The sequence below is a fragment of the Miscanthus floridulus genome, chromosome 17 (genome assembly GCF_019320115.1).
Source record: "Miscanthus floridulus cultivar M001 chromosome 17, ASM1932011v1, whole genome shotgun sequence".
Lineage (NCBI taxonomy): Eukaryota > Viridiplantae > Streptophyta > Magnoliopsida > Poales > Poaceae > Miscanthus > Miscanthus floridulus.
The window spans coordinates 77,330,595-77,356,274 of record NC_089596.1 but is presented as its reverse complement, the minus strand read 5'-3'; the positions used below and the strand labels follow the sequence as shown (position 1 = coordinate 77,356,274).

Below are 25,680 nucleotides of genomic sequence, written 5' to 3'. Positions count from 1 at the left end.
TGGAGGACAATAATAGAAGAAGACAACAGCCTACCCGTCTGAAAGCCACGCTGGGCGCACCTCCGGCTCCACCATGGCGACTCCTTGGATCTCGCGGTCACCCTCAACCAAGGACCCTGTTGCACGCGGCCATGGATCCAGTGGGTCAACCTTTTGATCCCTACCCTATGATACCCTCTCCTCACACGTGCAGATCTACTTGGTCACTGCCGTCTCTTCTCGTCGCCGCCTTGGTTCCTTCGGCTAGGGTTTTGAGAGAGAGAGGAGCTCGAGAGAGACGAGAAATGAGGAGTTGGAGACTAGGGATGTTTTTCATGGGACTTAAGTGGAAAATTCTGCTCTGACGCCTAGACACACGGGGCAAAAGGGTCATTTTATCCCTTTGTTACCGGCCATCACGCTCTAAACTGATAGAAGTGGCACAGGACTAGAAAAATTTATGCAAAGGACTCCGAAGGGACAGCTAAAATTTCTGTGGTAGAGAATGAATTAGAAACTTTTATAATGGCTCCTACTTAAAAGTCTCTTTATTATTCTCGTGTCGCGGGGAAGAGAAGCATCAGCACTGGCTCATTCAGAATAATCAGAACAGACTCGGTCGCCTCACAACTCGCCTCGCCGCCGGCCGCCGCTGAGGGGAGCGGAGCAAGATGTTCTTCCACATCGTGCTGGAGCGGAACATGCAGCTGCACCCGCGGCACTTCGGGCCGCACCTACGCAACAAGCTCGTCTCCAAGCTCATCAAGGACATTGAGGGCACCTGCAGGTAGGGTTTCCATCCCCTCCTAAACCTGGCTATGGCTACGAGGTAGAGGGCGGCGCTGAGATGGCATGCGGGTTTCTCTCGTTCTTGCCTTGCAACGGGCGTCACGGGTCCGTGGTGGCGATCACGGGTGTGGAGGACATCGGCAAGGGGCTCATCCGGGAAGGCACGGGATATGTCACCTTCCCCGTCAAGTACCAATGCGTCGTCTTCAGACCCTTCAAGGGCGAGATCCTCGAGGCTGTCGTCACCATGGTGAACAAGGTGGGTGCCTACTTGCCTGCCCGCTCGGGCTGTGCTTGCTTCGTTCGAATTGAATGTGAATTGGTGTGCTGGTTAGCTGGGTGGTGATGGTCTTGGTGTTGGAGGATGTGATTGCGAGGATTGGTTTGGTGTTTAAACTTTGTGTGTTATTGACTCTGCAGATGGGCTTCTTTGCGGAGGCTGGGCCGGTGCAGATCTTCGTGTCCAACCATGTGAGTGATTTTGCCTTGCTTGGAGCTGCTTCATAGTCAAGTGTCATGCTTAAAGAAGTTTCAGAATTGTTTCTGACCATTCTAGGAATTATGCTCTGCTTACTTACTCCTTTAGCCCTTTATCACTTTGATAAATAGGCATGGCTTCCTTTTGTCACAGGATACTAGCATAGACATCTTGTTTAAACTTCAATAAATTAATGTCAATCAATACTGTTTTGTTGAGTAATGTTTTTTTTCCTCTGCGCTATTCAATTGCAACGCAGTTGATTCCAGACGATATGGAGTTCCAATCGGGAGATGTGCCAAACTACACAACGTCTGATGGATCGGTATGCCTCTTTCCTGTATATAAGTAGTAGTGACGAGTCTTCTCAGCATCTGTAACTACTGCAGAAGTTTCTTCCTTTTTGAAATACAATATGACATTTAGGACAAGTTAATTTGTTAAAAAATGAACTAAAAACGTCATATATTTAAAAACGGAGGGAGTACAACTTTTAAGCTCATCAGGTTTGCAGTAAGCATAGACTATATTTCTGATGGATATTCATTGGATTATTGCTTTCTCATATGCTTTGCTAATTGTTTACTCTTGAGGATTTTGGTGATATCTTGAAGTAGGATTTTTTTATGTTTTTTTTATCCATTTGCTAAATATGCATGTTACATCAATGTGTGGTTGCATTAATAATTATGGAGATATTTAGTGAGAGAGAGAGAGAGAGAGAGAGAGAGAGAGAGAGAGAGAAGGAGAGGGAGAGGGAGAGGGAGAGGGAGAGGGGGAGGGAGAGGGAGTAGTGTGGGTATTGGGTATCATGGTGAGTCACAAGCTCACAACTGTTCCTTTCAAAGCTTCTTGATGTAGTCATTTTGCTGTGCTCATCGTTAGTTACTTGTTTGTTTACTCAGGTGAAAATTCAAAAAGAGAGTGAGGTGCGGCTGAAGATTATCGGTACTCGTGTCGATGCTACAGAAATTGTAAGCTTATTACTGTCTACATTGTTTACAGTAAAATCCAACTTTGAATACTCTTTTTTTTCAAACTTTTGAGTATAGACCTGCAGATGGCAACCTTATCACCAGTTTTTTCGACAACATTGTGAACCCACATAACATTTTGCAGTCACTTTTCTAATATTCTTTTCTAAGATTGTATGAACAACAAAGAACTTATGTCTAGTAAATAATAACTTTGATTAATGCCAGATTAATCAGCCATGAATGTAGGCATGCTTATTGTGCTGTTCTTTTGCCACATAAAAAAACATGATGTTCGTGTCAATCTTAGTTTGGAACTGACTAGGCCTTAGATACTCTAGTCTCATACTCTTGTTTAGCACTAGCCTAGAATATTTTTGTATGCACTGTATCTTCTTGTGCCAAGAACTCGCTAAAAGCATATTAGATAGCTGAAGAAAAGGGATATTTTCATTACAAAACTTCATTGTGCATTTGAATTCATACTTCGTGCTTTGCCATTAGTTCAATGTTATACTTGTGCAATGTTCTGACAGTCCAATCCCTGCTGTTGCAGTTTTGCATTGGCACAATAAAGGATGACTTTCTGGGTGTTATCAGCGATCCTGGTGCAGCAGTGTAAATGGTCTAAGAAACGAGATTGTACTCCAATGTTCTGACTTCTGAGTACTATCGCAGACTACCGCCCTGCTCGCTTGGCTTATAAGCCGTATTTTTTCAGTCAACGAACAGTATTTTTCTCTCACAACAAATCAGTCAACAGTACTTTCAACCATGGCTTATCAGCCAAGCGAACATGGCATATATGTGTAATTGGTGGTCTGTTAAAACCGCAATGGTTGTATGGACTGCAAAACCTGTTGAGAATGATGTGCCTAGGACTTTGTTTAGCTTAACTATAGTAAGCAACTCCAGCAATGGCCTCCAAATGACCCATACTTTTGATTTGGGGCTTTCCTGCTTTTGATTGCTTAGTTTTATAGACTCGGCTCCAACCTGTCTTTTTCTATTTTTCTCACAATCTCCTATTTCCCGTTTGCCTGCCCTCGTCCCCCACCGTGAGCCCTCTGCCTCAATGTCCTCTCCCAACTGCCTACCCTTAACCAACATGCATACTCTCAACCGCAAAAGTTTGGATGGATAAATATCTTTTTGATGGATATGTATCCCCTCAACCCATATGTGTTGTTGTGATTTGGTGTAGACTTTAAACTAAATTTAATACAAAACCACTCGAGCACACATAGACTGAGGGATACATGGGCATGCAAACAAGCCCTAAAGTTGCTCTAAACTACTATCACTATTGAAACATTTATGATTGTTCTAATGATTTAAATTCACAGTTATCGTGAACATCACTTTTCCGAGTCATTTGTACCTCCCAATATTTTACCGTAGCATTGAACATTGGTCAAATACAAATAATTGATAGAATAACTCATGCGCTCGAAACTGGAGTAAAATTGACTATGTTACGTAAGTGGATTTTATTTCTATGTTTTCGCACATTCCTAATTAATATTTCTATTCTAAATTGTAAGTGGTAGCTATCCTAACTCAAAAGATTTTAGCTTTCATCAAGTTTATAGAAAAATATATTAACATCTAAAATATCATATATACATATACACCATTAAAATATTATTTCATGATGCATACAATGGCCCGTTCGCTTCGCTGAAAAAAGCCGAAACACTGTTCTGGCTGATTTGTTGTGAGAGAAAAATATTGTTCCAGCTGAAAAAGACGGATTATAAGATAAGCGAACAGGGCCAATGAATCCAAATTGATGTTGTAGATGTTTGCACAATTTCCTATTAATTTGGTCAAAGCTAGAGAAGTTTGCGCAGAACTAAAACCGAATACATGAGATACGACTTTGGCAGGGTTATACAGGAGGAGGCAGATGTGAATTTGGAAGGTTAAGTAGTGCCTAAAAAAGATACCTTTCGGTATCTGGGATCGATGCTACAAAGGGATGGAGATATTAATGCGGACGTTAGCCATAGAATCAAAGCAAGGTGGATCAAGTGACGACAAGCCTCTGGCATTCTCTGTGACAAGAGGATACCACAAAATCTAAAAGGCAAGTTCTATAGAACGACGATTAGACCGGCTATGTTGTATGGAACAGAATGTTAGCCTACAAAGATTCGATATGTTCAACGACCGAGTGTTGCAGAAATACATATGTTGCGATAAATTTACGGTCACACAAGAATGGACCGAGTTTGGAACGATGATATACGTGATCGCCTAGAGGTAGCACCAATTGAATAAAAGCTTGTCCAACATCAGTTGAGATGGTTTGGTCATATCCAAAGGAGACCTCCAGAGACACCAGTGTATTGTGAAACCCTAAGCCAAGCGAATAATATAAGGAGAGATAGAGGAAGACCGAAATTAACATGGAAGAGACAATAAAAAAAGATTTAAAAGGTTGGGATATACATAGAGATCTATGTTTGAATATGAGTACTTGGTAAGCAGCTATTGAAGTGCCTGAACCGTGACTTGAGGCTCTTGGTGGGTTTCAACTCTAGCCTACCCTAACTTGCTTGGGACTGAAAGTCTATGTTGTTGTTGTTGTTGTTGTTGAAAGCTAGAGAAGTTTGACCTGTGATAAACCTAATACTACTTACAATTTGGAACGGGTAATTGTAACAGATAGGGTACAACAAAACTTGGGGACACACTGTCGAGGCAATTCCCTTTCCACATTGCCTAGGCAATTTCCTTTCAACAATATTCGCTCACATTTTTCCTAACTAGGATCAACTCAACAAACATCATCTAACAGTTCCACGTGTGCAGTTAGCTTTCCGTGATTATCTGCCTTGCAAAGAATCCAAGTCATGCTGCCTACAAATGATGGAAAATAAAAAACTCGTTCAGAAACAATAGACATGGACATCTCATATTTAGATAAAAGCACATTAACTAAACTTACCTGCTTGGAATGCCATGTTAGTGTGATCCTTTGCACCAGTTTCCAATGGAGGATCATATGACATATACATTTTGAACTCTAGCTCATTTCCACAACATTCTTGTTACCACCAAAACAAAAATCAAACACGTGGATATCCATGAATACCTTTTTGTTACCATCAAACCAACTGGTCAGAAAAGGAAGCCAAGTTCACTACAGCAAATAGGCAAAGCAATGAAAAGAGATCCGCAATTCCAAATGATGATTCTGAAAGAAAGTAGATCTTGTGATTGCTTGGATTGCCACGAAATCCTCGAGCTACCATTGCCTGGACAAATAAGAGCATAATAAGACATAATTCAAAAGTAAATATCTAGAGCAATCAAATGCGCATAAATTTTGGCACAGCTGTAGTTTTAATATATGCTCTGAACAAAGTCAAGTGCCTCAAAAAGTAAAAATGCTAAGCATCAGAGCAATATAATCAAGTTTCACACTTTCTGTGAGCTCCCGATATCATTGGAAGAGCACTTTTCTTTTCATTAAGACTCAATATCCTTTTTGTGTTGTCTCCTGTACCACAATGTGCTGACTTCAGGTCAATAAGGTGAGATGGTATGTGGTCTAGACACAAGTCTTGACATGTCCCAACAGCGTAATACAGTCAGTGTGATCCCCGACTAGCTTGGCCAGTGTCCAGTTAAACTTAGAGAAAATAACTAGCGCATGCTTCATGTAAATAGTTGGTTCTACTTTGAGATGGACCAAACAGTCACGTAGCTGAATGCTACGAAATGCAGGCATGATTTATGGATGTATCAGGAACATCAGCCTTCCCCAGACCCCGCACAGAGCGGGAGCTCTCTGCACTGGGTACGCCCTTTTTATCAGGAACATCAGCAAGGGTTAACAAACCGGTATAGTTAAGGCAATTCCTTGCTGTTCCATGGTTCTAGTGCAATTTTTTAAAACAGTATCATCCTACTATCACTTATGAAGTATATTTGACCCAGGACAAGGAGTTTTGGTTCCAAAGTCATTTCTATTGCACAACAGCTCAAAATACATACCTAACTCAAAGCCATGGGCCATGTTCAGCAAATTACCTTTTTTAGGAATTGCACAATGCATTTATTGTAACTCAAGTCAGTGACAACAAAAGGAGAAAAGGAAAGAAAAAACTAACCTTGGATATTTGCTCTGCGTGATCAAATATATTTTTGAATATCCGCCGGACATAGTTGAAGAAAACTACAGTTGCACATGAAATATTTCAGTTAATGTTTCCATACAGCTATCATGTAAAAGTAATTAATGGTACTATGGTAGTCCTAGACTCCTAATCATATAAGATCTCACGCATGGGAATATAGGATGAGTGCAACAGAACTAGAAGAATTGCAACATAAAAGGTACTGCTGAAATTAGGCATACTCAACTAAGATGTATATGCTTTTCAGGAGTCACTTTTAAAGTTATAAAAATACAGTTTTGGCCACTATTAACTTAGTTTTCAAAAACTACATATGTATTTTGAGATGGCCTAAATTGCTTTTAATTTTAGCAATGCATGACATCTCATTCTTCCCCCAGTCTTATCACCAGAATAGATTACTTGGACAAAATTATCAATGCTGAAAGACTGGAACACAAATGCCTCACTCATTGCTTAAGAAATCATATACTGCAAGTCTACCCCTGCTAAATTACATTGTCCAGGGGTGACTTTGGACAGTTTAGGTGATAAGAATGAACAGCATGTTTCACCAATGAGAAATTAGTTTTTGATTCCTGCTCCTCACAAGCAGCTAGCAGGTCTGGACTGTTTGGGTTCTGGCAGTGTTTGTTAACCAGTTCGGTTAAAGCTATTGGTTACAAACGCAGGAAGTATTTTTCCAGTATGTAGAAATTACTTACTATCTATAGTTTCCATAGCTGTCAGCTTTTTCCAATTTATCCGGCGTGCTACAATCGCTAGAGCTGAGTTGCGAACCTAGTTGGATATGTGAACAATATCATACTCCAAAGTTAGATCTCAAATAGCAGAGCATATTTCTAGACAGAAAGAAAAGGTACTTTGGTGGTTACCATAAATACTTGCCTCATCAAATACTAAATTGATGAACCTCAATGAGAGTAGTAGTGTAAGTATTATCTCAGGTACTGGCACACCAATATGCTTCAGTGGAATCATAAACCACCACAAAGCAGAGGCAAGCTGCTCAGGAGTGGTTGTTGTCAAGCAGAGACTTGGACTTTGGAATATCTGCATACAAACAACAAATTTGGGAGTGCATATCATATAGTTTCAGATGCAAACCAAGTCACTCTTAATATCCTAAAGGAATGATAAACAGCGTGCTCTCCATCAGGTGTGGTTTGTTGGATGTAAACAGAAGGCATAAAAAAAGTGTAAGATAATGAAGGATTAAGCCAAAGAGTGTTTGCCTAAAATACTTGTAAGTTAAGTGAAGGACATACCGCAAAGGAGAGGCTTGCTGAAGTACTTGCTACTGATAGGCCTTTCCTTGTAAATTGCAGTGGTCCCAGTTTGAAGATTGTGTAAGAATACCCACTTGTGGAGCAAGGAATGTTCGGTATGCCTAGAACAGAAGGTGGAGGCGTTCTCGTCTGGACTAATGAAGGCGCACCATCAGCACCAAATCCCAGCATGATGAATAAGAATCCTGAAAGGAGAGCAACCCTTCCAAGTTGATCCTACAGAGTAAACGTGATTTTGTTTACAGGTACAAACAAGCACATCCCACAAGAAAAGTTTGAATATACGAGGGAACAGAAACCGTGGAGCAAAGTGGTAAATAACATTAGCTGAATCCTAGAAGGAAAATTAACAGCTACATTAGAACGAATGGGCCTACCCCAACTTGTTTGGGACTTAAAGGCTTTGTTGTTGTTGTTGTATTAGAACGAATGGGCAGCCAAGGGTGAAGTTAAAGCCAGACATTACAGCTTTGCTGCATCAGACTCAAGGTACTAGCACATCGTATGAAAGTACCAAACACCATAAGCTGCAACTACATATGTAAAATTATGATCAATGCACCATGTATCAGCATCATAACTCAAAACAAATAGAAGACAATTGAAACCACAATTCGCTAGCTAAGCACAAATTAAATTCTCTGCAAATTATTTTTGATAGAACATAAAATCATACCTTCCAAACATGATTTGGTAAAATCCACATTGAAAGAAGGGCCAGGAATACTACCAAACCAAACTGCATATAAATATTTGATCTGGCTGGTAGGACAACAAGGGCCAAGAGCCACACCTACAGAAAGAAGTATATGAATTGTTTAATTGCAACAGGTCAACAACCACAAGGTTATTCAGTTCATCTTTGAACTTTGGTCAAATTTATGTTAATACAGAAAAGGGGCTGAAAAACTGAAAACTGGTACGGTAAGTTGGTAGCATGATGTGGCCATATCAGAGATAGCCAAGCCAAAAAAAAAACCCGAAGATTCAACCCATCAGGATACGAGGAAAAACCTAATAGATTCATGGAAAAAATAAATTACTCCCCCCGCACAGGAAATTTGTCCAGATAACCCCTAAACTGATTTTGTGTTCAATTTACCTCTCCGGGTCTTTTATTTGATCCAATCTACCCCTTAATAAGATTTTTCTTTTTTGTTTCTCCACATAGAAGTTTAGTTATAAGTTCAAATTTTGTAAGGTCGTAGCGAATATCATAACTTATGTTAGACAGATACATTATGAATTTTTCATCATTATTTTTCATACAATTCTGAATCTGTATGGTTAATTTACTATAAAATGCTTAAGCTATCAAAAATAAATATGAAAAATTCATAATGTATTTTTCTAACATAAGTTGTGATGTTCTCTACCAACCTACAAATTTGAACTTAAAAATTAACTTATGTATATGCGGAGAAACAAAAATGACAAATCTTATTAGGGGTAGATTGGATCATCTAAAACATTTGGAGAGGTAAACTGAACACAGAATTAGTTTACGGGGGTATCCGGACAACTTCCCTGTGTGGGAAGTAAATCTGACTTTTTCCAAGATTTTTCAGGTTATCTGAGGTATAGCTTACAGAGGTGCTTTATCTAGTGGCCTAATAAACCGATTTTACAAGGGATATGAGATATGATGAGACACATGTCCTTGAAGCATTCACAATTGTACTCGTTATAGAGTAATGAACTTAAAAGCCTTGATTTACAGTTGAAATAAAACTGTTGTGTTTGGATATTCAAGCGTTTTATTCTATATCGGTAGCAATAGCCAAAACACCCTAATTTAAAAAAATTGCGATGCTGTCATATGAATATATGATATTACTGACTTCACAATCTTGATTAAGGGGTCTGATTCTATAATTCTAGTCAAAGGAATCTATGATTTATGTTTGCGATCCTATTATTCTGATCTTAGGCCTTTGATCTGATTTAGAGTCTCGATTCTGACAACTGTGCAAAACACAGTTCGATCAAGTATATACAAGGACTCGTGACTTCACAAGCATAATGGATGGTTCTATCGATTAGGGAAGAGCTAGGGCAAACCCTGCTACACGGTAAAGAATGGCAAGGCGAAAGAAAAACAGAAAGTAAAGAAAGAATACTTGCAGCAGTGGCAGACTATAATTTTGCCAACGAGTATGGCGCACCAAAATTTTTACATGCAATTTGGAAAAATCCATTTAGCAATATGGTAAATAATTGTTGCATTTGTGCCGCGAATCTACGTCCTAAATTCAACAATTCAGTTCGAAATGTGCATAGATTACAATACAAATAATTCAAACGCTATTCTAATAGTTCAAAATATTACAAATAATTCAAACACTATTCTAATAGAGTTATTTCCCCTTTTTTCTTCTTATTATAATGATACGTAGCTCTCCTGCGTGTTTGAGAAAAAAATATTGCATAAAAAAAACTTACAATACTACTTGTCTAGCCTACGCTTACAACATAATCCAGCACACACGTCACGCCCCATTGAGCTAGTACCATGTTGTTGTTAATTGGGGCGAAGTATATTATCTATAATTAATTTCTAGAGGGGATAAAAAATAGGAAAATAAAACTAAAGTGATAAACAAAATAGGAAAAATAAAAACTGATCTAGTATTTCTCTCTTAATACAAAGATACGCAGCTCTCCTGCGTGTACAAGAAAAAAAACTGATCTAGTACCATGTTGTTGTTAGTTGGGATGAAGTATACTATCTACAGTTAATTTCTGGATGGGATAATAAAATAGGAAAATAAAAACTAAGGGGATAACAATAGAAAAATAAAAACTAAAATGCAACTCACAAGGAATTGAACTAGCACCTCATCCTAGCTAAGGGACCAAGGTGCATCATACCACTGGGTTACCAACCCACTTTTGAGTGTAGCTGCAAATTTGTTCATTTATACTATAATGAGTGAGTGCTGAGCTGCCACGGGGAATGTCCTGGCATATCCCGTGGGTCCAACCCTGATTGCAGTGGCTTTTGGCTAGAAAATTCATTAACATAACAATGTGATTTTTTCTCAAAACATTTATAATTTTCAGTAAGGAACTATTGCTGGCTAAGATGTTACTTTTTTTTTTTTTTTTGCTATTCTCGAAATACTAAAGCATTATCAAAAGCACAACCTCTTCAAAGTCTCGTACATCTCCCAATATTATTTCCGTGGAATGTTTTTGTTAGCTTAAAAGTTTCTGAAATCACAACAGCTGGAGAAATAACGTTTGCTTGTGTTATTTTTGGAGTGTCGTTTGAATTCATGTCAGTTAATCACAAAAGATATATTAGAAGGACGCAACTAATTTAACAGAACGAATATGATTAGATCCTGCCAGCATTGGTACTCAAAGGTAGGAAATCAATTAATAATCACACATTAATTAGACACAAGCTGTTTTCATGAAAATAGCAAAGCAGCATAGATGGTTATAAGACTCATGGTCAGCTAGAGAAAATGCACGTTTGCACAGTTGCTCAGAAGGGGGGAAAAACAGTGAGCTGGGAATGTTTGCCTGCTTGACTCCCTCCCTCTCCAATTCATTCACTGATTTGCATCCCAGTCGCCCAATCACGGTAGCTTTAGTACAACAACGCGGGACTGACAGATAGATTGACACATTTGCATTCTCTCTACTTATCGAGCCGGGATAAGAAGATAGATTATTTGATTGTTTAAACGTGAGACTCATTTTCGCGGTGACATTCCCACAAACACCACCCATGCACCCTCCCCACCCACCCCTACCGGATAGTAAGTCTATCCAATACGCCTGTTGGAGGGAAAGCGGGGACGCTACGTACCAGCTTGACGCGCGGGTCGACGGAATGGAGGAAGGTGCGCGGGCTGTCGACGAACTGGCAGATGGGCGTGGCCGCGGCGCCGGAGATGAGCCTGAGCACCTGCTCGGGGCCCGCCGCCGACCCGGCACTTGCCGCGGCGCGCGGGATCCACTCCACCCACTTTGTCGCTGCCGACGCCGCGGCGCCGTCCCCGCCCGAGGGCGAGGGAGACGCGGAGCAGACGAGCAGGGCGACGCGGCTGCCCCTCCTCCGCGCACCGGGTTTCGCCGGGAGCGGGAGCCAGCTGGGCGCGGCCTTTGCTGCGGGGAGAGGGAGCGCGAACGAGTGGAGAGGGCGGAGGTGGACGGCGGCAGCCATCGGATGGGACGTGCGTGGCGCCGGCGGCCTGAACCTCGCCACGAGGCAATCTGACTTGGTTCTGGAAGTACCTCAGTAGTACTAATCAGTGGTGGTAATTTTCCATCAGGGTTTGCAATAAAAGGATTTTTACTACAGTCAGGAGTACTCCACCGTCTGCTTTACTACAGTACAGGAGTACTCCGACCAGAGCACGCACTGAGTACATGGTACGCACTAGAGCACGCAGTAGCCAAGTGTACCAAGTAAAGCAGACATGATGATAAAAAAAAGGGTAAAGCAGACATGTGTGCGGATTGAAGTATCAAATTACCAAATAAAGCACCACATTAATCTCGCTGAAATAACTTGATCACTTTAGGCGTACACTCTTTTCGATCACTTGCGCATTTGCAATTCGAGACATGTGTAGTGTGTATGCCCTACTTGGGCGCAAACTTGGACTTGATGTTCTCGATCACTCCACCGTCGATCTGTAACGCCCGCGCCAGCACGTCCGTCGGCACCGTCGGCGCAGCGCCGAACAGCGCCCCGGCGACCGTCTGCGTGCCAGGCAGCTGGCTGTTGAACGCCGAGATCGCCACGGCGGGCGCGTCCCCGACGCTCCGCTGGAAGTGCACGAGGCCGCGGGGGAACACGAACACCTCTCCCTCGCCGACGGTGCGGCTGAAGAGCCGGTTCGCCGCCGCGGTGACGAAGCCCACCTCGAGGGTGCCCTCCACGACGAAGAGGATCTCCGTGGCGCGCGGGTGCACGTGCGGTGGGCTGACGCCGCCCGACGGCGCGAAGTCCGTGCGCGCCATGGACACGCCCAGGGTGTTGAGCCCCGGGAGCACCGCCACGTCCGCCGCCGTCACCGCAGACCCCATCGGGTTGTCCGAGTACACGTCGGCGGCCTTGCCCAGCCCGCCGAAGAAGAAGTCGTCCGCCGTCACATTCGCCTTGCGCTTGCAAGGGAACCCGTTCAACCGCAGCGCTGAACGGGCAATTATTACAAACACGTTCGTTCCAATCAGTAATGCAACGCCGATGCACATGTAGGAATGTGGGATGAACAAAGTGAAATGGTCGATGCACTCACGGCCTTCGAGCGATTTGTAGTCGGCGACGCAGATGTCCTGGAGCATGTCGGGGTCGCCGGCGAGCGGCGGCGTGGCGAGCGCTAGGATGACGGCGCAGGCAGCGAGGAGAACGGCGGGGAGCTTGGGCGCCATGGTACGTTATGTGTTGGATGTGATGCTTTGATGAGAAAATATGGGAGGGAAGGGAGCTGGTATTTATAGATCACTCGATGATATGCTTGGAGCTGTTTCATTAAGTCGACAAAGATGTGTAGTGCGATAAAAGGGAGTACGAAGCTTAGATGATGTGCATGTGAGTTTTTATTTCACGCAGCGATGATGTGAGTTGAGAGTGAGAGCGATGAACAGTAGTGTAATTTCTCGCGTCAAGTACCAATTGAAATCGTGACAGTACTTGTCTTATGTAATGACCCAGGCCCGGCACACGGTACAGACCCACTCTATCAAGGAATGGGCACCAACTACGTAGCAACCCGCTTACGCTTTCGTCCTCGCTTCGCGTAGAACGGTTAACCGAAGGTTAGATGCTACAGTAACTCACATCGCCTTGTCGCTGCAGTACTCGCAAATTCGGCCCGGCCCATCAGATTGGCCCAGCTAGGCCTATCGCGGGGTCTCACATACACCCACCCTTAGGATTCGACGTCCTCGTCGAGGGTCGAACCAACTTACCTAAACGCGACAAATGTCTACGATCGACTCTCTTGGCCCACGTACATATTCCCAGCTCCCCGGCCTAAGTGTCATACTCTCACAGGAGCCATGCGCAACCTGTCCGAGCTCCCAAGCCATATGTCCATAAACCCCACTCTACCAAGGAATGGGCCCCACCTACGTAGCAACCCGCTTACGCTTTCGTCCTCGCTTCGCGTAAAACGGTTAACCAAAGATTACTACGCATCCTTGGCCTGACTATTTAAGCTGGTTCGACGAACTACGAACTACCGATAGTGTACTAAACTTCCTGTAGCTACAGTGTTCCATGATGCTACAGTACTCACATCGCCTTGTCGCCACGGTGCTCGCAAATTCGGCCCGGCCCATCAGACTGGCCCAGCTAGGCCCATCGGCGGGGTCTCACATCTTATTTGTGCGAACTATCACACCTGCGTTAATACTCTCGGCCCTCATCAGCTTAGCATATAAAAATAAAAAAATGGTATCTTAATTCACATGCTCTGTCCAAATTGTACCGTATTTTTTAATAGCTTGCACGCTATATTCAGCCTGTTCGCTTGGTCGTAAACGGTTGTGGATTATAAGTTAGAATAATATTTTTCTCTCACACCAAATCAGCCAACAATAATAATCCACAATTGTTTCTGCCAAAACGAACAGACTGATTGTGTGCAGGATCACATATCTTTTCATTGCAGTATCTACTAACGTGACTTAAGGTACATGAAAATGGCTTTAATTTATGGTCGCAGGTGCTTAAATTTTCCGGCAACAATGGCATTAGACATCTCTAGGCATGCTTTGTCATCAACGAAAACATATACTCGATTATTCTTCAGATCTTTTCTAGAAAATAAGCCAAGGCAAAACATCTTCAAAAAGTGCTGTGATCCTTTAAACGACCAACAACCTTTGGTAGTGATACCTTATCAGTTATCACACACACACACACACACACACACACACACTATATATATATATATATATATATATATATATATATATATATATATATATTCCCACCGACATAATGCTTGTTTTTCCCATCAACTCTCCGTTCAAAAAGAACCAAATAACAACCAGCATGCTCAAACACATCCATCACTAACAGTACAAAACGTAATAAACAACTACTCCCTCTGTCTCTAAATAAATCAATTCCTAAAATCCATATAAATCAAACTATTTTAAGTTTTACTAACTTTATAAAAAGAGTAACAACATCTATGAAAATAAGAACATTATGAAACTATATTCTATGGTATATCTAATGATACTAATGATGTCATAAATATTGACATATTTTTCTAGAAATTCGGTCAAGGTGTAAAAATTTAACTTAAGACAACTCTAAGAATCTATTTATTCAGGGACAGATAGAGTAATTTAAGTCCTAAAACAGTACATCCATGCCAACTTGGAACATTGCTTAGCTAATCCTAATACATAAGCAATGCAGATCTAAGCCATTTTAATATCCCTACACGCTAATCTTACCAATAATGTCCCATTGAACAATGCACACTGCAAATAAAAGAAATCTAACCAACCGTTAATAAACTGCAACTACTCATTTCTTAATCCTAAAGGTACCATATTGGACCCAAGACCATCAATCCAAACTAAATCAAAAGGATTTAGGGTGATGCAAGTACCCCAATGTCAAGCTCCACGGCCGCTGTACTCTAAGCCCCACTACTGGAAGGGCGGTCATAAGTCCACATGGACGCTCAACTTGTCACGGCCGAAGAGAGAAGAGAGAGGACAATGGCGACAGGAAATGGGGGAGATGGAGTTAGGGTTATAGGTGGGGTCATTTTTTATCCTAGTGCTAACTCAGCAACTTATCCACCTGGGACAAGCTGACGTGGCGCCACATATGCGAAAATCGTCATTGAAACCAGGCAAGGTGCAAAAGCAATGGTTTTCAAAGTTGGAGAGAAAAAAAACTGTTTTTGAGTTGGAAAATTGGACAATCACGAAAGTTGAGGGATCCAAATGACTATTTCCTGAAGTTTGTAGGATGAGATTTAAGCGGCCCTTGGGATTATGTAGAGCCGGGCCTGTGCAGCTGATATTGGCCCAAAATTATCTGGACCTAATTTCTCGGCTTGGCTCAAGCCCATATGCCCGTATTTAGGGCCCTGTTCGTTTTGCTGAAAATGCAGGCTGAAAAGTATTGTTCGCTGATTTATTGTGAGAGCAAGACACTATTACTTCGCTGAAAAAGTACGGCTGATAAGCCAAACGGTAGGAGTACTTTGGATGGATGGGTTACTCATTTATTTACTCCTCTAGATAGAGTATGCCATGATGCACGCCCGTCTTCCTCTATTGTGCAACTCATTCACCAAATTCCACACTACCAGATGACGACTGAACATGAGACGTCGGATGGCTAAATTAACCATGTCCGAAAATCCATTCCGGAAATGAAACCAGATTACAGAGATTTCTTTGGTATAAATCCAGTGTACATACTAATAGTCTGGAAAGAATCGCCGATAGTTCACCACTTATATGAGACCACGCCATGCAGCTTTTTTACAAACGAATGATAAGGAATAAACACACGCACTTTAGGTACCCAGAAAGCACACACAAGGCACGTGTGAAGCCATAGCATCGATCGCACGCACACACACCAATCACTGCCAAGATGACACACGTTGTTTCCAATCCAAGTTGGTCGTCATCGCGCGCCTCAGTTAAACTCCGCCGATAGGCGTCTCGAGGATGACCGCGTGCGCGCCGGCGTGGAGCGACCCGGCGCAGAGCAGCTGCGTCCCGGTCAGGATGATGGTGAACGCCTCCAAGGTGCACTGCACGTGCGACGGAGACCGACGCACAGAAACACACGTATATAAGAGACACGCAGGCAGGAAAAAGAAATGCAATGCAATGGACCCGCAATTGGTAGTAGTCGTTACCAGGCTCCCGGGCCTGGCGCTGAGGCTGATCTCCTTGCACGCAAGCCCCATGGCGAGGACGGTGAGCGTCCAGGTGACGAGGGAGGACGCCGCGGCGGACATCATGCTGGCGGGGTACCCCTGGCTGACGTCGCGCAGGCCGGTGAGCGAGGTGGCGATGCCGACGACGCCCGTGATGAGCGCGAAGATGACGAAGAACCCCGTCGCCAGGTTGCCGATCGGGAAGTAGATCGGGAACAGGCGCACCGGCGGCGTCACGCCCTTCACTGCACGAACACACACACACACGCAGTCGTCACTACTATTGTTACATTTGCCATGAACATTTCCTGCGGTACACTGTCACTTACGCGAGTTCCTGCTCTCGTCGATGCTGTAGTTGATGGCCCAGCCGGCGATGACCGCGATGATGACATACATGATGAGGTTGAGAAGCAGGAGGGCGGACGCCATGGACCGGTGGGCGGCGGACGCCATGCTCGCGGACCGGCCGTAGGGCAAGTTGCTGGGACAGAGTCTCAACCGTGTGCGCGCGCGTGCCGGTGCCGATGCCGCTGTTGCGCTCTGGTTCTTGCGGTGCGTGAAGGCATCAGCGCGGCGCGTATATATGCGTGTGCTGCCGTGCTCGAAAGAAAGGATACGAACACGAGGCTACTAGCAGCATTGGGGCCGTTTCTTCGGTTGAAAGGTAAGATCGTCGGCGGCAAAGCAAGGCAGAGACGACGTTTCTTGCGTTTTGGTTTGCATTGCAAGGACTCTAGGTGCCATTCCTTGCTGCCGATTGGAGAGTTGTAGGCTGGAGCTGGGGTCCGTTGCTTTTGCTGTGTGCAAGGAACGGATCTCGTCTCCCGCTGCAGGGGATGCATCACAGATTCGCCCGTCGCCAGCTGCAACCCAATCCGCACAAACAGGGTTATCCACGAACAGCAGGTGTAAGTTTCGGTCTATCTTGTTCTCTCGTATTCGTATCCTATGGTAGGTACTTAGGTACTAGGTAGCAGCCAACAGTGGCGGATGCACGATGCGGGATAAGGGGGGCTAAAACAATGGAGATGTTGATTTGCATGAAGATTTAATGGTGAAATCAAGCTTTTGCTACAGTCGCCGCTGGCAGCCAAGCCCAATCCTTCCATGCCTCCATGAGACCATGATACATGCTCTCACGGGGCAATGGGGCATCATCAATGCTTAACCGCTTAACTTATGTATTAGTCCCTCCAAGGCGGCAACGAATCGACTTTTTTTTCCTTAAATAAAAAAGGGGAAAGTATAGGAATCGACTTGTTTGAGGCTTTCTCTCTAAAGTATGAACAGAATCCAAGGATAATTTGACTGGAACACATGATGCTCTGTGAGCTCTGAATATTGCTTGTTTGGCGCTGATTGTGGTCTAATAACAATCATTCTACGGGACACATCTATTGAATTACTAGTTCAGCTTCATTTGAGAATTACTAATCCATCTTATTTTCAAATTGGACAAAAGCCTATCTGTTTCTAGGCAATGCATGATCCGTTGTAGTCTAGCTGGTTAGGATACTCGGCTCTCACCCGAGAGACCCGGGTTCGAGTCCCGGCAACGGAACTTTTTTGCTGCGCGCCCTTCTTTTTTGGCTTTATTTATATTCCCATATATTGTAGTTTTCTGTGACCCGCCTGTGAAGGCGTAAAGCAAAACTTCTGCGTTCATTTTCAAATGCACTCGAGGGACATTTAACAGTCGTATAGTTTCTGCATACAACCTCAGAGTGAAGCAGCTCAAAGGATGGAATGGATGAATTATTTCCACAATAGCTTCACCTCTAAATGACCAGTTTTAGTACTCTCTTTGCGTGTCCAAATTTTATAATTCCATAATCAGACTGGCGACTCAAATACTGAACAACCGAGGATGAAGCTTGATACCTGATACACCTCTGGACAACGCAGCACTGCCAGCTGAGCTGACACTCAGGCCCTGTTTAGTTTTCACTAAAAAACCAAAAAATTTTAAGATTCCCCGTCACATCAAATCTTGCGGCACATGCATGGAGCATTAAACGTAGATAAAAAGAATAACTAATTGTACAATTTATCTGTAATTGGCGAGACGAATCTTTTAAGCCTAAATAGTCCATAATTAGACAATTTTTATCAAATACAAACGAAAATACTACAGTAGCCAAAAGCCAAAAATTTTCGGAACTAAATGCGCCCTCAGTACAGGGCCAGAGATCAGGCGGTGCTTCTCCAACAGAGCACCTGCACACGACGATGCCGTGTAATTTATCCCGTGTTCAGACTCAGCTAGAACTCTTAGGGCACGTTTAGATTCAAAATTTTTTGGGTTTTTGGCTACTGTAGCACTTTTGTTTGTATTTGGCAATTAGTGTTTAATTATGGACTAATTAGGTTTGAAAGTTTCGTCTCACGATTTCTCACCCAACTATGCAATTAGTTTTTTTTTCGTCTACATTTAGTACTCCATGTATGTGCCGCAAGATTCGATGTGATGGGTACTGCGCAAAATTTTTTAGAACTAAACAGGCCCTTAGTATTACCAGATTCCATGAGATGGAGAGGCAGAGCTGCTTTAACTAATTATTAAGTAGCTACAGTACTCCATAGATGCTTAAGGTGTGTTTGGTTGAGCTGTGGCTGTGGGAAAAAGCTGCTGTGGGCTGTGAGCTGTGGGAAAACTGTTGTGGGCTGTGAGCTGTGAAAAAGCTAAAAGCTGTTTGGTTAAACAAGTATAAAATATACCTTCTATCTTTATCTCTCTTGAAACTGAAAGTGCATTTGCCCCCTATGTGGGTTTTGGTGTATTGATGACATCCAAATTAGGGACTAATGTGATCTTAATGAGATATGTTGCAGCTATTAGTCCCATGAAAGATTCAAAGAGTTGATAAAGATGAAATGGTATCCCTCAATTCTTGAAGTTGTAAAGGCGGACGAATTCAAAACGATCTCCAAAGGTTTTAATTTTGTTTTTGAGTTTAGGATCCGCCGCACTATAAAGAGGGATGCAAGTTTAGTTGGTCTGAGGAAGATAGGGTGCTCAAGCATTTAAATAAAATCAAAAGAGAGTCACTTTAGCACTTCACGAGCACATAGAATAATTTTCTGTGACTTTCGGTGTCGGAAGTCCCGACGTAAGTCGGAACTCCCGACAGTCGGAAGTCCCGACCTAAGCCAGGAGTCCCGGCACCTGTGCTTCTGACTGCTCGCTGTCTGTGCTCGTCGGAAGTCCCGACGCTCGTCGGGAGTTCCGACCGTCGGAAGTCCCGACGTTCGCCGGGAGTTCCGACACTGACCTGACCCAAGCCGGGAGTCCCGGCCTCAGCAGTGCTGGCTGTTTTGATTAACTGTGCACGTCGGAAGTCCCGACGATCGTCGGGAGTTCCGACCGTCGGAAGTCCCGACGTTTGCCGGGAGTTCCGACACTGACTTTCACCCGTGGACTTCTGACCCTTTTGGAACAGTATTTTATGCTTACGTCGGAAGTCCCGGGATCTGCGTCGGGACTCCCGACGTAGATCTGAACGGTTGGATTTTCACTTGGAGTATAAATACTCCTCTCTTCACTTCTAACCGTTACGGACTCATTTCACAGTTGACTCACTTCGTGCTGAACAGCTCCCAAGCAACCAAAGCACCCCTCTCCTCCCCCCTTTGCTCCAATCTTCGATTCCCTTAGTTTTTGAGTAAAAGGAGAGTGGATTAAGTGAGAGCATCACTTTGGAAAGCTTGAGCACTTGATTTCTTCGTCAAGCCGGTTGATTTTGCGTCTATTACTCTTGGGGCCTTGCCCCTAGCCGGCTAGGCGTTGCCCTAGAGCTTCCATCTTGTGGAAGAGCCTTGGGAAGTTTGTGTCACCCTTCGATTTCTTAGTGGAAAGCTCAAGTGTCCTTTGTGGTCGCTTTGAGAGAGGCAAGGAGGTGGAAAAGACTCCGACCTTAGTGGTCACCTCAACAACGAGGACGTAGGAGCTCCTTTGTGGGGTTGCCGAACCTCGGGATAAATTCTTGTGTCCCGCGTGCTTGTTGTTGTTGTGATTGCTTGAGATTACTTGTATGTGTTTGCCTCCTTGTCTCCAAAATCTCCATTTTAGGGTTTGGACTCGATCTACGGTTTGGAGGCTTTACGGCGTCAAGGGAGTGACCCAACATCTCAACCAAACCACTAGGAAGTGAGGTTGTAAGTTTATTTATCCGCAAAGTTAAATTTGGCACTGCTTTTGTAGTTCACGTAGGCGTCGGAACTGCTGACGTTTGCGCCGGAACTTCTGACAACGTCGGGAGTTCCGACCCAAACGTCGGGACTTCCGACAGTGGCTGACAGATTTGAACTTAGCATTTGCAGTAAATTTTTAGATACGCCTATTCACCCCCCCTCTAGGCATTGTTAGATCCTTTCAATTGGTATCAGAGCAAGGTCTTCTCTTTGCGTTTCACCACGTGAGAAGAAACAATGTCGGAGACCGACAAGATGCAAGCCGTTGCCGTCGAAATGGCCAAGAAAATAGCTGAAGAGTTGATGAGTACTCAAGTCAAGCTCTTTCAAGATGAAATGAAAAAGATGCAAGATGAGATGAGCAAGTTGAAGGAAGAATTAAGCAAGAAGGTTGATGATGCAATAAGTGGCAAGAATGATGTTAGTGACAAGAATGAAGCAAACAAAGATGCCGCTAGTGATGTTGGAGCCGGTGAGCATGCTCATGGAAAAGGAATATATTCACACATGAGTTTTGACTATGGACAAATCATGAAAGGTTCAACACTACATACTCCGTCTGTCAATATTGGCAAGCCACCTCACTTTGATGGAACAAGATACACCGATTGGTCTTACAAGATGAAGATGCATCTAATAGCCGCAAGACTTTGGGAAGTTGTGGATGTTGGTGTGATGATTCCTACCGATGAAGATAGAGAGATAACTCCGGAAGAAGTGCACAACCTCCATCAAAATGCACAAGCCGTAGCATTGCTTGTGTCAAGCCTAGCTCCGGATGAGTTTAGAAAAGTAAATGGAATGGAAAGTGCAAAGCAAATTTGGGATACTTTGAAAGTATCATTTGAAGGAGATAAAAGTGTGAGAAAAGGCAACATAGAGTTACTTCATGGTGAATTGGAAAGATTTGTATTCTTGCAAAATGAAACAACACAATCCATGTTTGATAGGCTCATGGCATTGGTCAACCGCATAAGAGCTCTTGGTAGCAACGAATGGGATGACAACAAAGTTGCTAGAAAGATGTTGAGAACCTATAGAGCCAAGAACAACATGCTAGCATCCGTGATCATGGAAAGGCCCGGTTATGATGAGATGACACCTCAAGAAGTTCTTTCAAAGCTCAAGCATCATGAGTGTCTAGATGAAGATGCAATCAATGCTCACAATCAAAATCCTAATGCAATGGGATTCAACAAAAGTGCCGCCCTTAAAGCAACTCAACAACATGAAGGTCAAGTTTCAAGTCAAGAAAAGAAGAAGAAAGTGAAGGATGATTCCTCAAGTGGAGAAGAAGATTCCGATGCGGAGGTTGCATTTGTGATTAGAAATCTTAGAAAGTTTATGAAGAAGAAAAGCAATCGCAAGACCTATGGTGATGGTAAGAGAAGGTTCAAAAAGAGATTTTGCTATGGATGTGGTCAAGTTGGTCACTTCATAGCCGATTGTCCTAATGAGAAAAAGAAGCACAAGCATGACAAGGATGAAGATAAGAAGAACAAAAGCAAGAAGAGAGGTGAAGCTCACATTGGGGAAGAATGGGAGTCAAGTGATAGTAACTCAAGTGATGGTGAGAAGAAGAAGAAGGGAGCCGCAAACATCGCCATCCACCACTCTTCTTCACCGACCATGATCCTCCCCTACTCAACTTCACCACCAAAGCTCTTCGCCAACCTATCTTCATCACCGAGGCTCTTCTCCAACCTCATCGACAACGACTACTACACTCCAACTTGTCTCATGGCAAAAGGGGAGAAGGTACATACTACACCCGTTTCCTCTAGTGATGAGTATGATAGTTGTGATGATAACATAGAAGAAATTGAAGCAACCATGATAAAGAAATTTGGTAAAAAGGCATTCACTAAAATAAAAATGCTAATGAAGAAATTAGAGAAGAGGGATAGATGCTTAGAGTTGCAAGGAGATATAATTACTCAAGAGAGAGAGAAAAACCTTGCACTTGAAGCATCTATCGCCGAGGAAAAGATGAAGGTTGAGAAGTTAACCGTTGAATTGTCTTTAGCCAATGACTCAATTGGGAAATTGACTAAGGAACATTCCTCGGTCAATGATCAAATAGCTAGCCTTAAGAATGAAAAGAGTATAGCTCAAGAAAGCCTCACAAGCTTGAAAGAAAAATATCAAAATCTTGAGCTAAACTATAGTACTCTTTGGGCTAGCACTTCAACTTCTCCTAAGGCAACCGAAGTCTCTAATGTCTCCACTAGTGATGGTTGTAGAAGATGCTATAAAATTAATGTAAGTGCATATGCAACTAACCTTGTTGAGTTAGAGAAGAAAAACAAGGAGATTCATAGGTTGGAGATGATATTGAAAAATGGGTGTAAGTGTCAAGAGCAATCAAACAAGACTATATACAAGTCATCAAGGCACCCATCAATCAAGGAAGGCATTGGCTACAATAGGTATGATGGAAAGGCCAATGGAAGGAATATGATAAATGGTGTGCCTTGTGTGAAGTTCAACAAGGGTGTTGCTCTTGATGAGCTTATATGCAAGGCCAACAACAAGGTATACATTCCAAAGATTCAACCTACAAATACCAAGACAATCAAGACAAAGCAATCCGATGTCCTCAAGCCACAAGCACCACTTCCACGGTGCTATGCTAGTGACTATATGTGTTGTTGGGGCAAGGATGGCAAGATTGTGGTTAAGTATGTTGGTGCCCAAAAGAGAAAGGAAATTATGAGGAGTGTTTGGGTGCCCAAGTTTTATGTGACTAACCCCTTAGGACCCAAATCTTTTTGGGTACCTAAAACAAAAGCATAATTTGTTTTTGTAGGAATATTCCTCCGGTGGAACAAGTTGGGTGTTGGATAGTGGATGCACCAATCATATGACCGGAGAGAAGGACATGTTTACATCATTTCAACCGAGTCATGATCAAAGTGGAAATATTGTGTTTGGTGACAATGGAAAAGGTGAAGTACTCGGTTTGGGTAAAATTGCAATATCAAATGATAATTCCATTTCCAATGTCTTACTTGTGAATTCGTTGAGATACAATTTGTTGTCCGTTTCACAACTTTGTGAGATGGGTTACAATTGTCTCTTTACGGATAAGGGTGTGGAAGTCTATAGAAGGGAGGATTCCTCTATTGCATTTACGGGTCATTTAAAGGGGAAACTCTATCTAGTTGATTTCACATCAAATAGAGTAAATCCCGAGACTTGTTTAATGGCAAAATCTAGCATGGGTTGGTTATGGCATCGCCGACTTGCCCATGTTGGGATGAGGAACTTGGCCAAACTTCAAAAAGGCGAACACATCCTTGGACTAACAAATGTTTCTTTTGAGAAAGATAGGATTTGTAGCGCATGCCAAGCGGGAAAACAAGTTGGAGCTAAACATCCCGCCAAGAATGTTGTGACAACCGAAAGGCCATTGGAATTGCTTCACATGGACATATTTGGACCCGTCGCTTATATAAGCATTGGTGGTAACAAATATGGTTTTGTAATTGTTGATGATTATTCTCGTTTCACTTGGGTATTCTTTTTGCGTGAAAAGAGTGAAGTTCAAGGAATCTTCAAGAAGTTTGCTAAAAGAGCCCAAAATGAGTTTGATGTCAAAATCAAGAGAGTTAGAAGTGACAACGGGACGGAGTTCAAGAACACCAACATTGAAGAGTTTCTTGATGTAGAAGGAGTCAAGCATGAGTTTTCGGTTCCATACACTCCACAACAAAATGGTGTTGTGGAGAGGAAGAACCGAACGCTCATAGAAGCCGCAAGAGCAATGTTGGATGAGTACAAGACCCCAACTAATTATTGGGCGGAAGCGGTCAACACGGCATGTCATGCCATCAACCGCTTATATCTTCACAAGATAAGAGAAAAGACCGCCTACGAACTTCTAACCGGTAAAAAGCCTAAGGTGCACTACTTTAGAGTTTTTGGATCCAAGTGTTTCATACTTAACAAGAAATCCAAAAGTTCTAAGTTTGCACCAAAGGTTGATGAAGGTTTCATGCTTGGTTATGGTACTAACGAACATGGATATCGTGTTTTCAATAAAACCACCGGTTTGATTGAAATAGCGGTAGACGTGACTTTTGATGAAACCGACGGCTCTCAAAAAGAGCAAGTCAATGTTGAGAATGTAGGTAATGAGGAAGCCCCACATGAAGCAATCAAGAAGCTTGCTATTGGTGAAGTAAAGCCCGTTGAAGACGAAGATGAAGACCATGTTGTGCATGATGATCTTGATCCAACCATTCATCATGTTTCATCAAATGAACATGGTGAAGCTTCCGCAACAAGAGATAGTCAAGATGGGAGATCAAAAGAAGCACAAGGTCATTCTCATGAAGATGGTGTCAACAATGAAGAAAGTAGTGAGGTCAACCCTCCACAAGCTCATGATTGTGATCTTCCAATCGATCATGACCATGATGATGATGATGATGATGGCCCTATCCAAAGATCAACTCAAGTGCCGCATCCTAGAGTGCATCAATCCATTCAACGGGATCATCCCGTTGATAACATATTGGGGAGCATTCGACGAGGGGTAACTACACGTTCCCGTTTAGCAAGTTTTTGTGAATATTACTCGTTTGTTTCTCCTTTGGAACCTCGTAGGGTGGAAGAGGCACTTGATGATCCGGATTGGATGATAGCCATGCAAGAGGAGTTGAATAACTTCACTCGGAATGAAGTCTGGTCCTTGGTGGAAAGACCCAAGCAAAATGTGATTGGAACCAAGTGGGTTTTCCGCAACAAGCAAGATGAGCATGGCATGGTAACAAGGAACAAGGCAAGGTTGGTGGCTCAAGGATTCACTCAAATTGAAGGCTTGGATTTTGGGGAGACCTATGCACCGGTGGCTAGGCTAGAATCAATTCGTATTCTACTTGCCTATGCCGCCCATCACGATTTCAAGCTATATCAAATGGACGTGAAGAGTGCATT

The 25,680-nt window shown here is 43.1% G+C and overlaps 4 protein-coding genes and 1 non-coding gene across 8 annotated transcripts; 2 read left to right on the top strand and 3 right to left on the bottom strand.

Annotated features, from left to right (window-relative positions):
* The first annotated feature begins 553 nt into the window (after positions 1-553).
* On the top strand, positions 554-3,194 carry LOC136516691 (DNA-directed RNA polymerase II subunit RPB7-like). The gene is made up of 6 exons (XM_066510168.1): positions 554-766; positions 862-1,027; positions 1,189-1,239; positions 1,506-1,571; positions 2,152-2,220; positions 2,777-3,194. The coding sequence occupies exons 1-6, from the start codon at positions 651-653 to the stop codon at positions 2,840-2,842; spliced, it is 534 nt and encodes a 177-aa protein (XP_066366265.1). The 5' UTR covers positions 554-650; the 3' UTR covers positions 2,843-3,194.
* A 1,434-nt stretch (positions 3,195-4,628) lies between these two features.
* LOC136516690 (protein ABCI12, chloroplastic-like) lies at positions 4,629-11,928 on the bottom strand. 4 transcript variants are annotated; one of them, XM_066510164.1, is made up of 8 exons: positions 11,478-11,927; positions 8,334-8,450; positions 7,637-7,873; positions 7,257-7,421; positions 7,073-7,148; positions 6,342-6,406; positions 5,174-5,483; positions 4,629-5,085 (listed from the first exon to the last, which is right to left on the bottom strand). In XM_066510164.1, exons 1-7 carry the CDS (start codon positions 11,832-11,834, stop codon positions 5,334-5,336), a joined length of 1,167 nt encoding a protein of 388 aa, XP_066366261.1. In that variant the 5' UTR covers positions 11,835-11,927; the 3' UTR covers positions 4,629-5,085; positions 5,174-5,333. The 4 variants fall into 4 exon arrangements, with proteins under 4 accessions (XP_066366261.1, XP_066366262.1, XP_066366264.1 ...); XM_066510165.1 differs by lacking the exon at positions 8,334-8,450; XM_066510166.1 differs by lacking the exon at positions 4,629-5,085 and having other exon boundaries at positions 5,348-5,483; positions 7,244-7,421; positions 11,478-11,928.
* Positions 11,929-12,130: 202 nt separating this feature from the next.
* Positions 12,131-13,055, bottom strand: LOC136518584 (germin-like protein 1-4). Its single transcript, XM_066512254.1, has 2 exons — positions 12,916-13,055; positions 12,131-12,810 (listed from the first exon to the last, which is right to left on the bottom strand). The coding sequence occupies exons 1-2, from the start codon at positions 13,046-13,048 to the stop codon at positions 12,257-12,259; spliced, it is 687 nt and encodes a 228-aa protein (XP_066368351.1). The 5' UTR covers positions 13,049-13,055; the 3' UTR covers positions 12,131-12,256.
* Positions 13,056-16,085: 3,030 nt separating this feature from the next.
* On the bottom strand, positions 16,086-17,073 carry LOC136514952 (membrane protein PM19L-like). The gene is made up of 3 exons (XM_066508651.1): positions 16,875-17,073; positions 16,525-16,790; positions 16,086-16,416 (listed from the first exon to the last, which is right to left on the bottom strand). Exons 1-3 carry the CDS (start codon positions 16,999-17,001, stop codon positions 16,303-16,305), a joined length of 507 nt encoding a protein of 168 aa, XP_066364748.1. The 5' UTR covers positions 17,002-17,073; the 3' UTR covers positions 16,086-16,302.
* Positions 17,074-18,036: 963 nt separating this feature from the next.
* Positions 18,037-18,109, top strand: TRNAE-CUC (transfer RNA glutamic acid (anticodon CUC)). Its single transcript has one exon. It is a non-coding gene; the product is annotated as a tRNA-Glu (tRNA).
* The last annotated feature ends 7,571 nt before the right edge of the window (positions 18,110-25,680 follow it).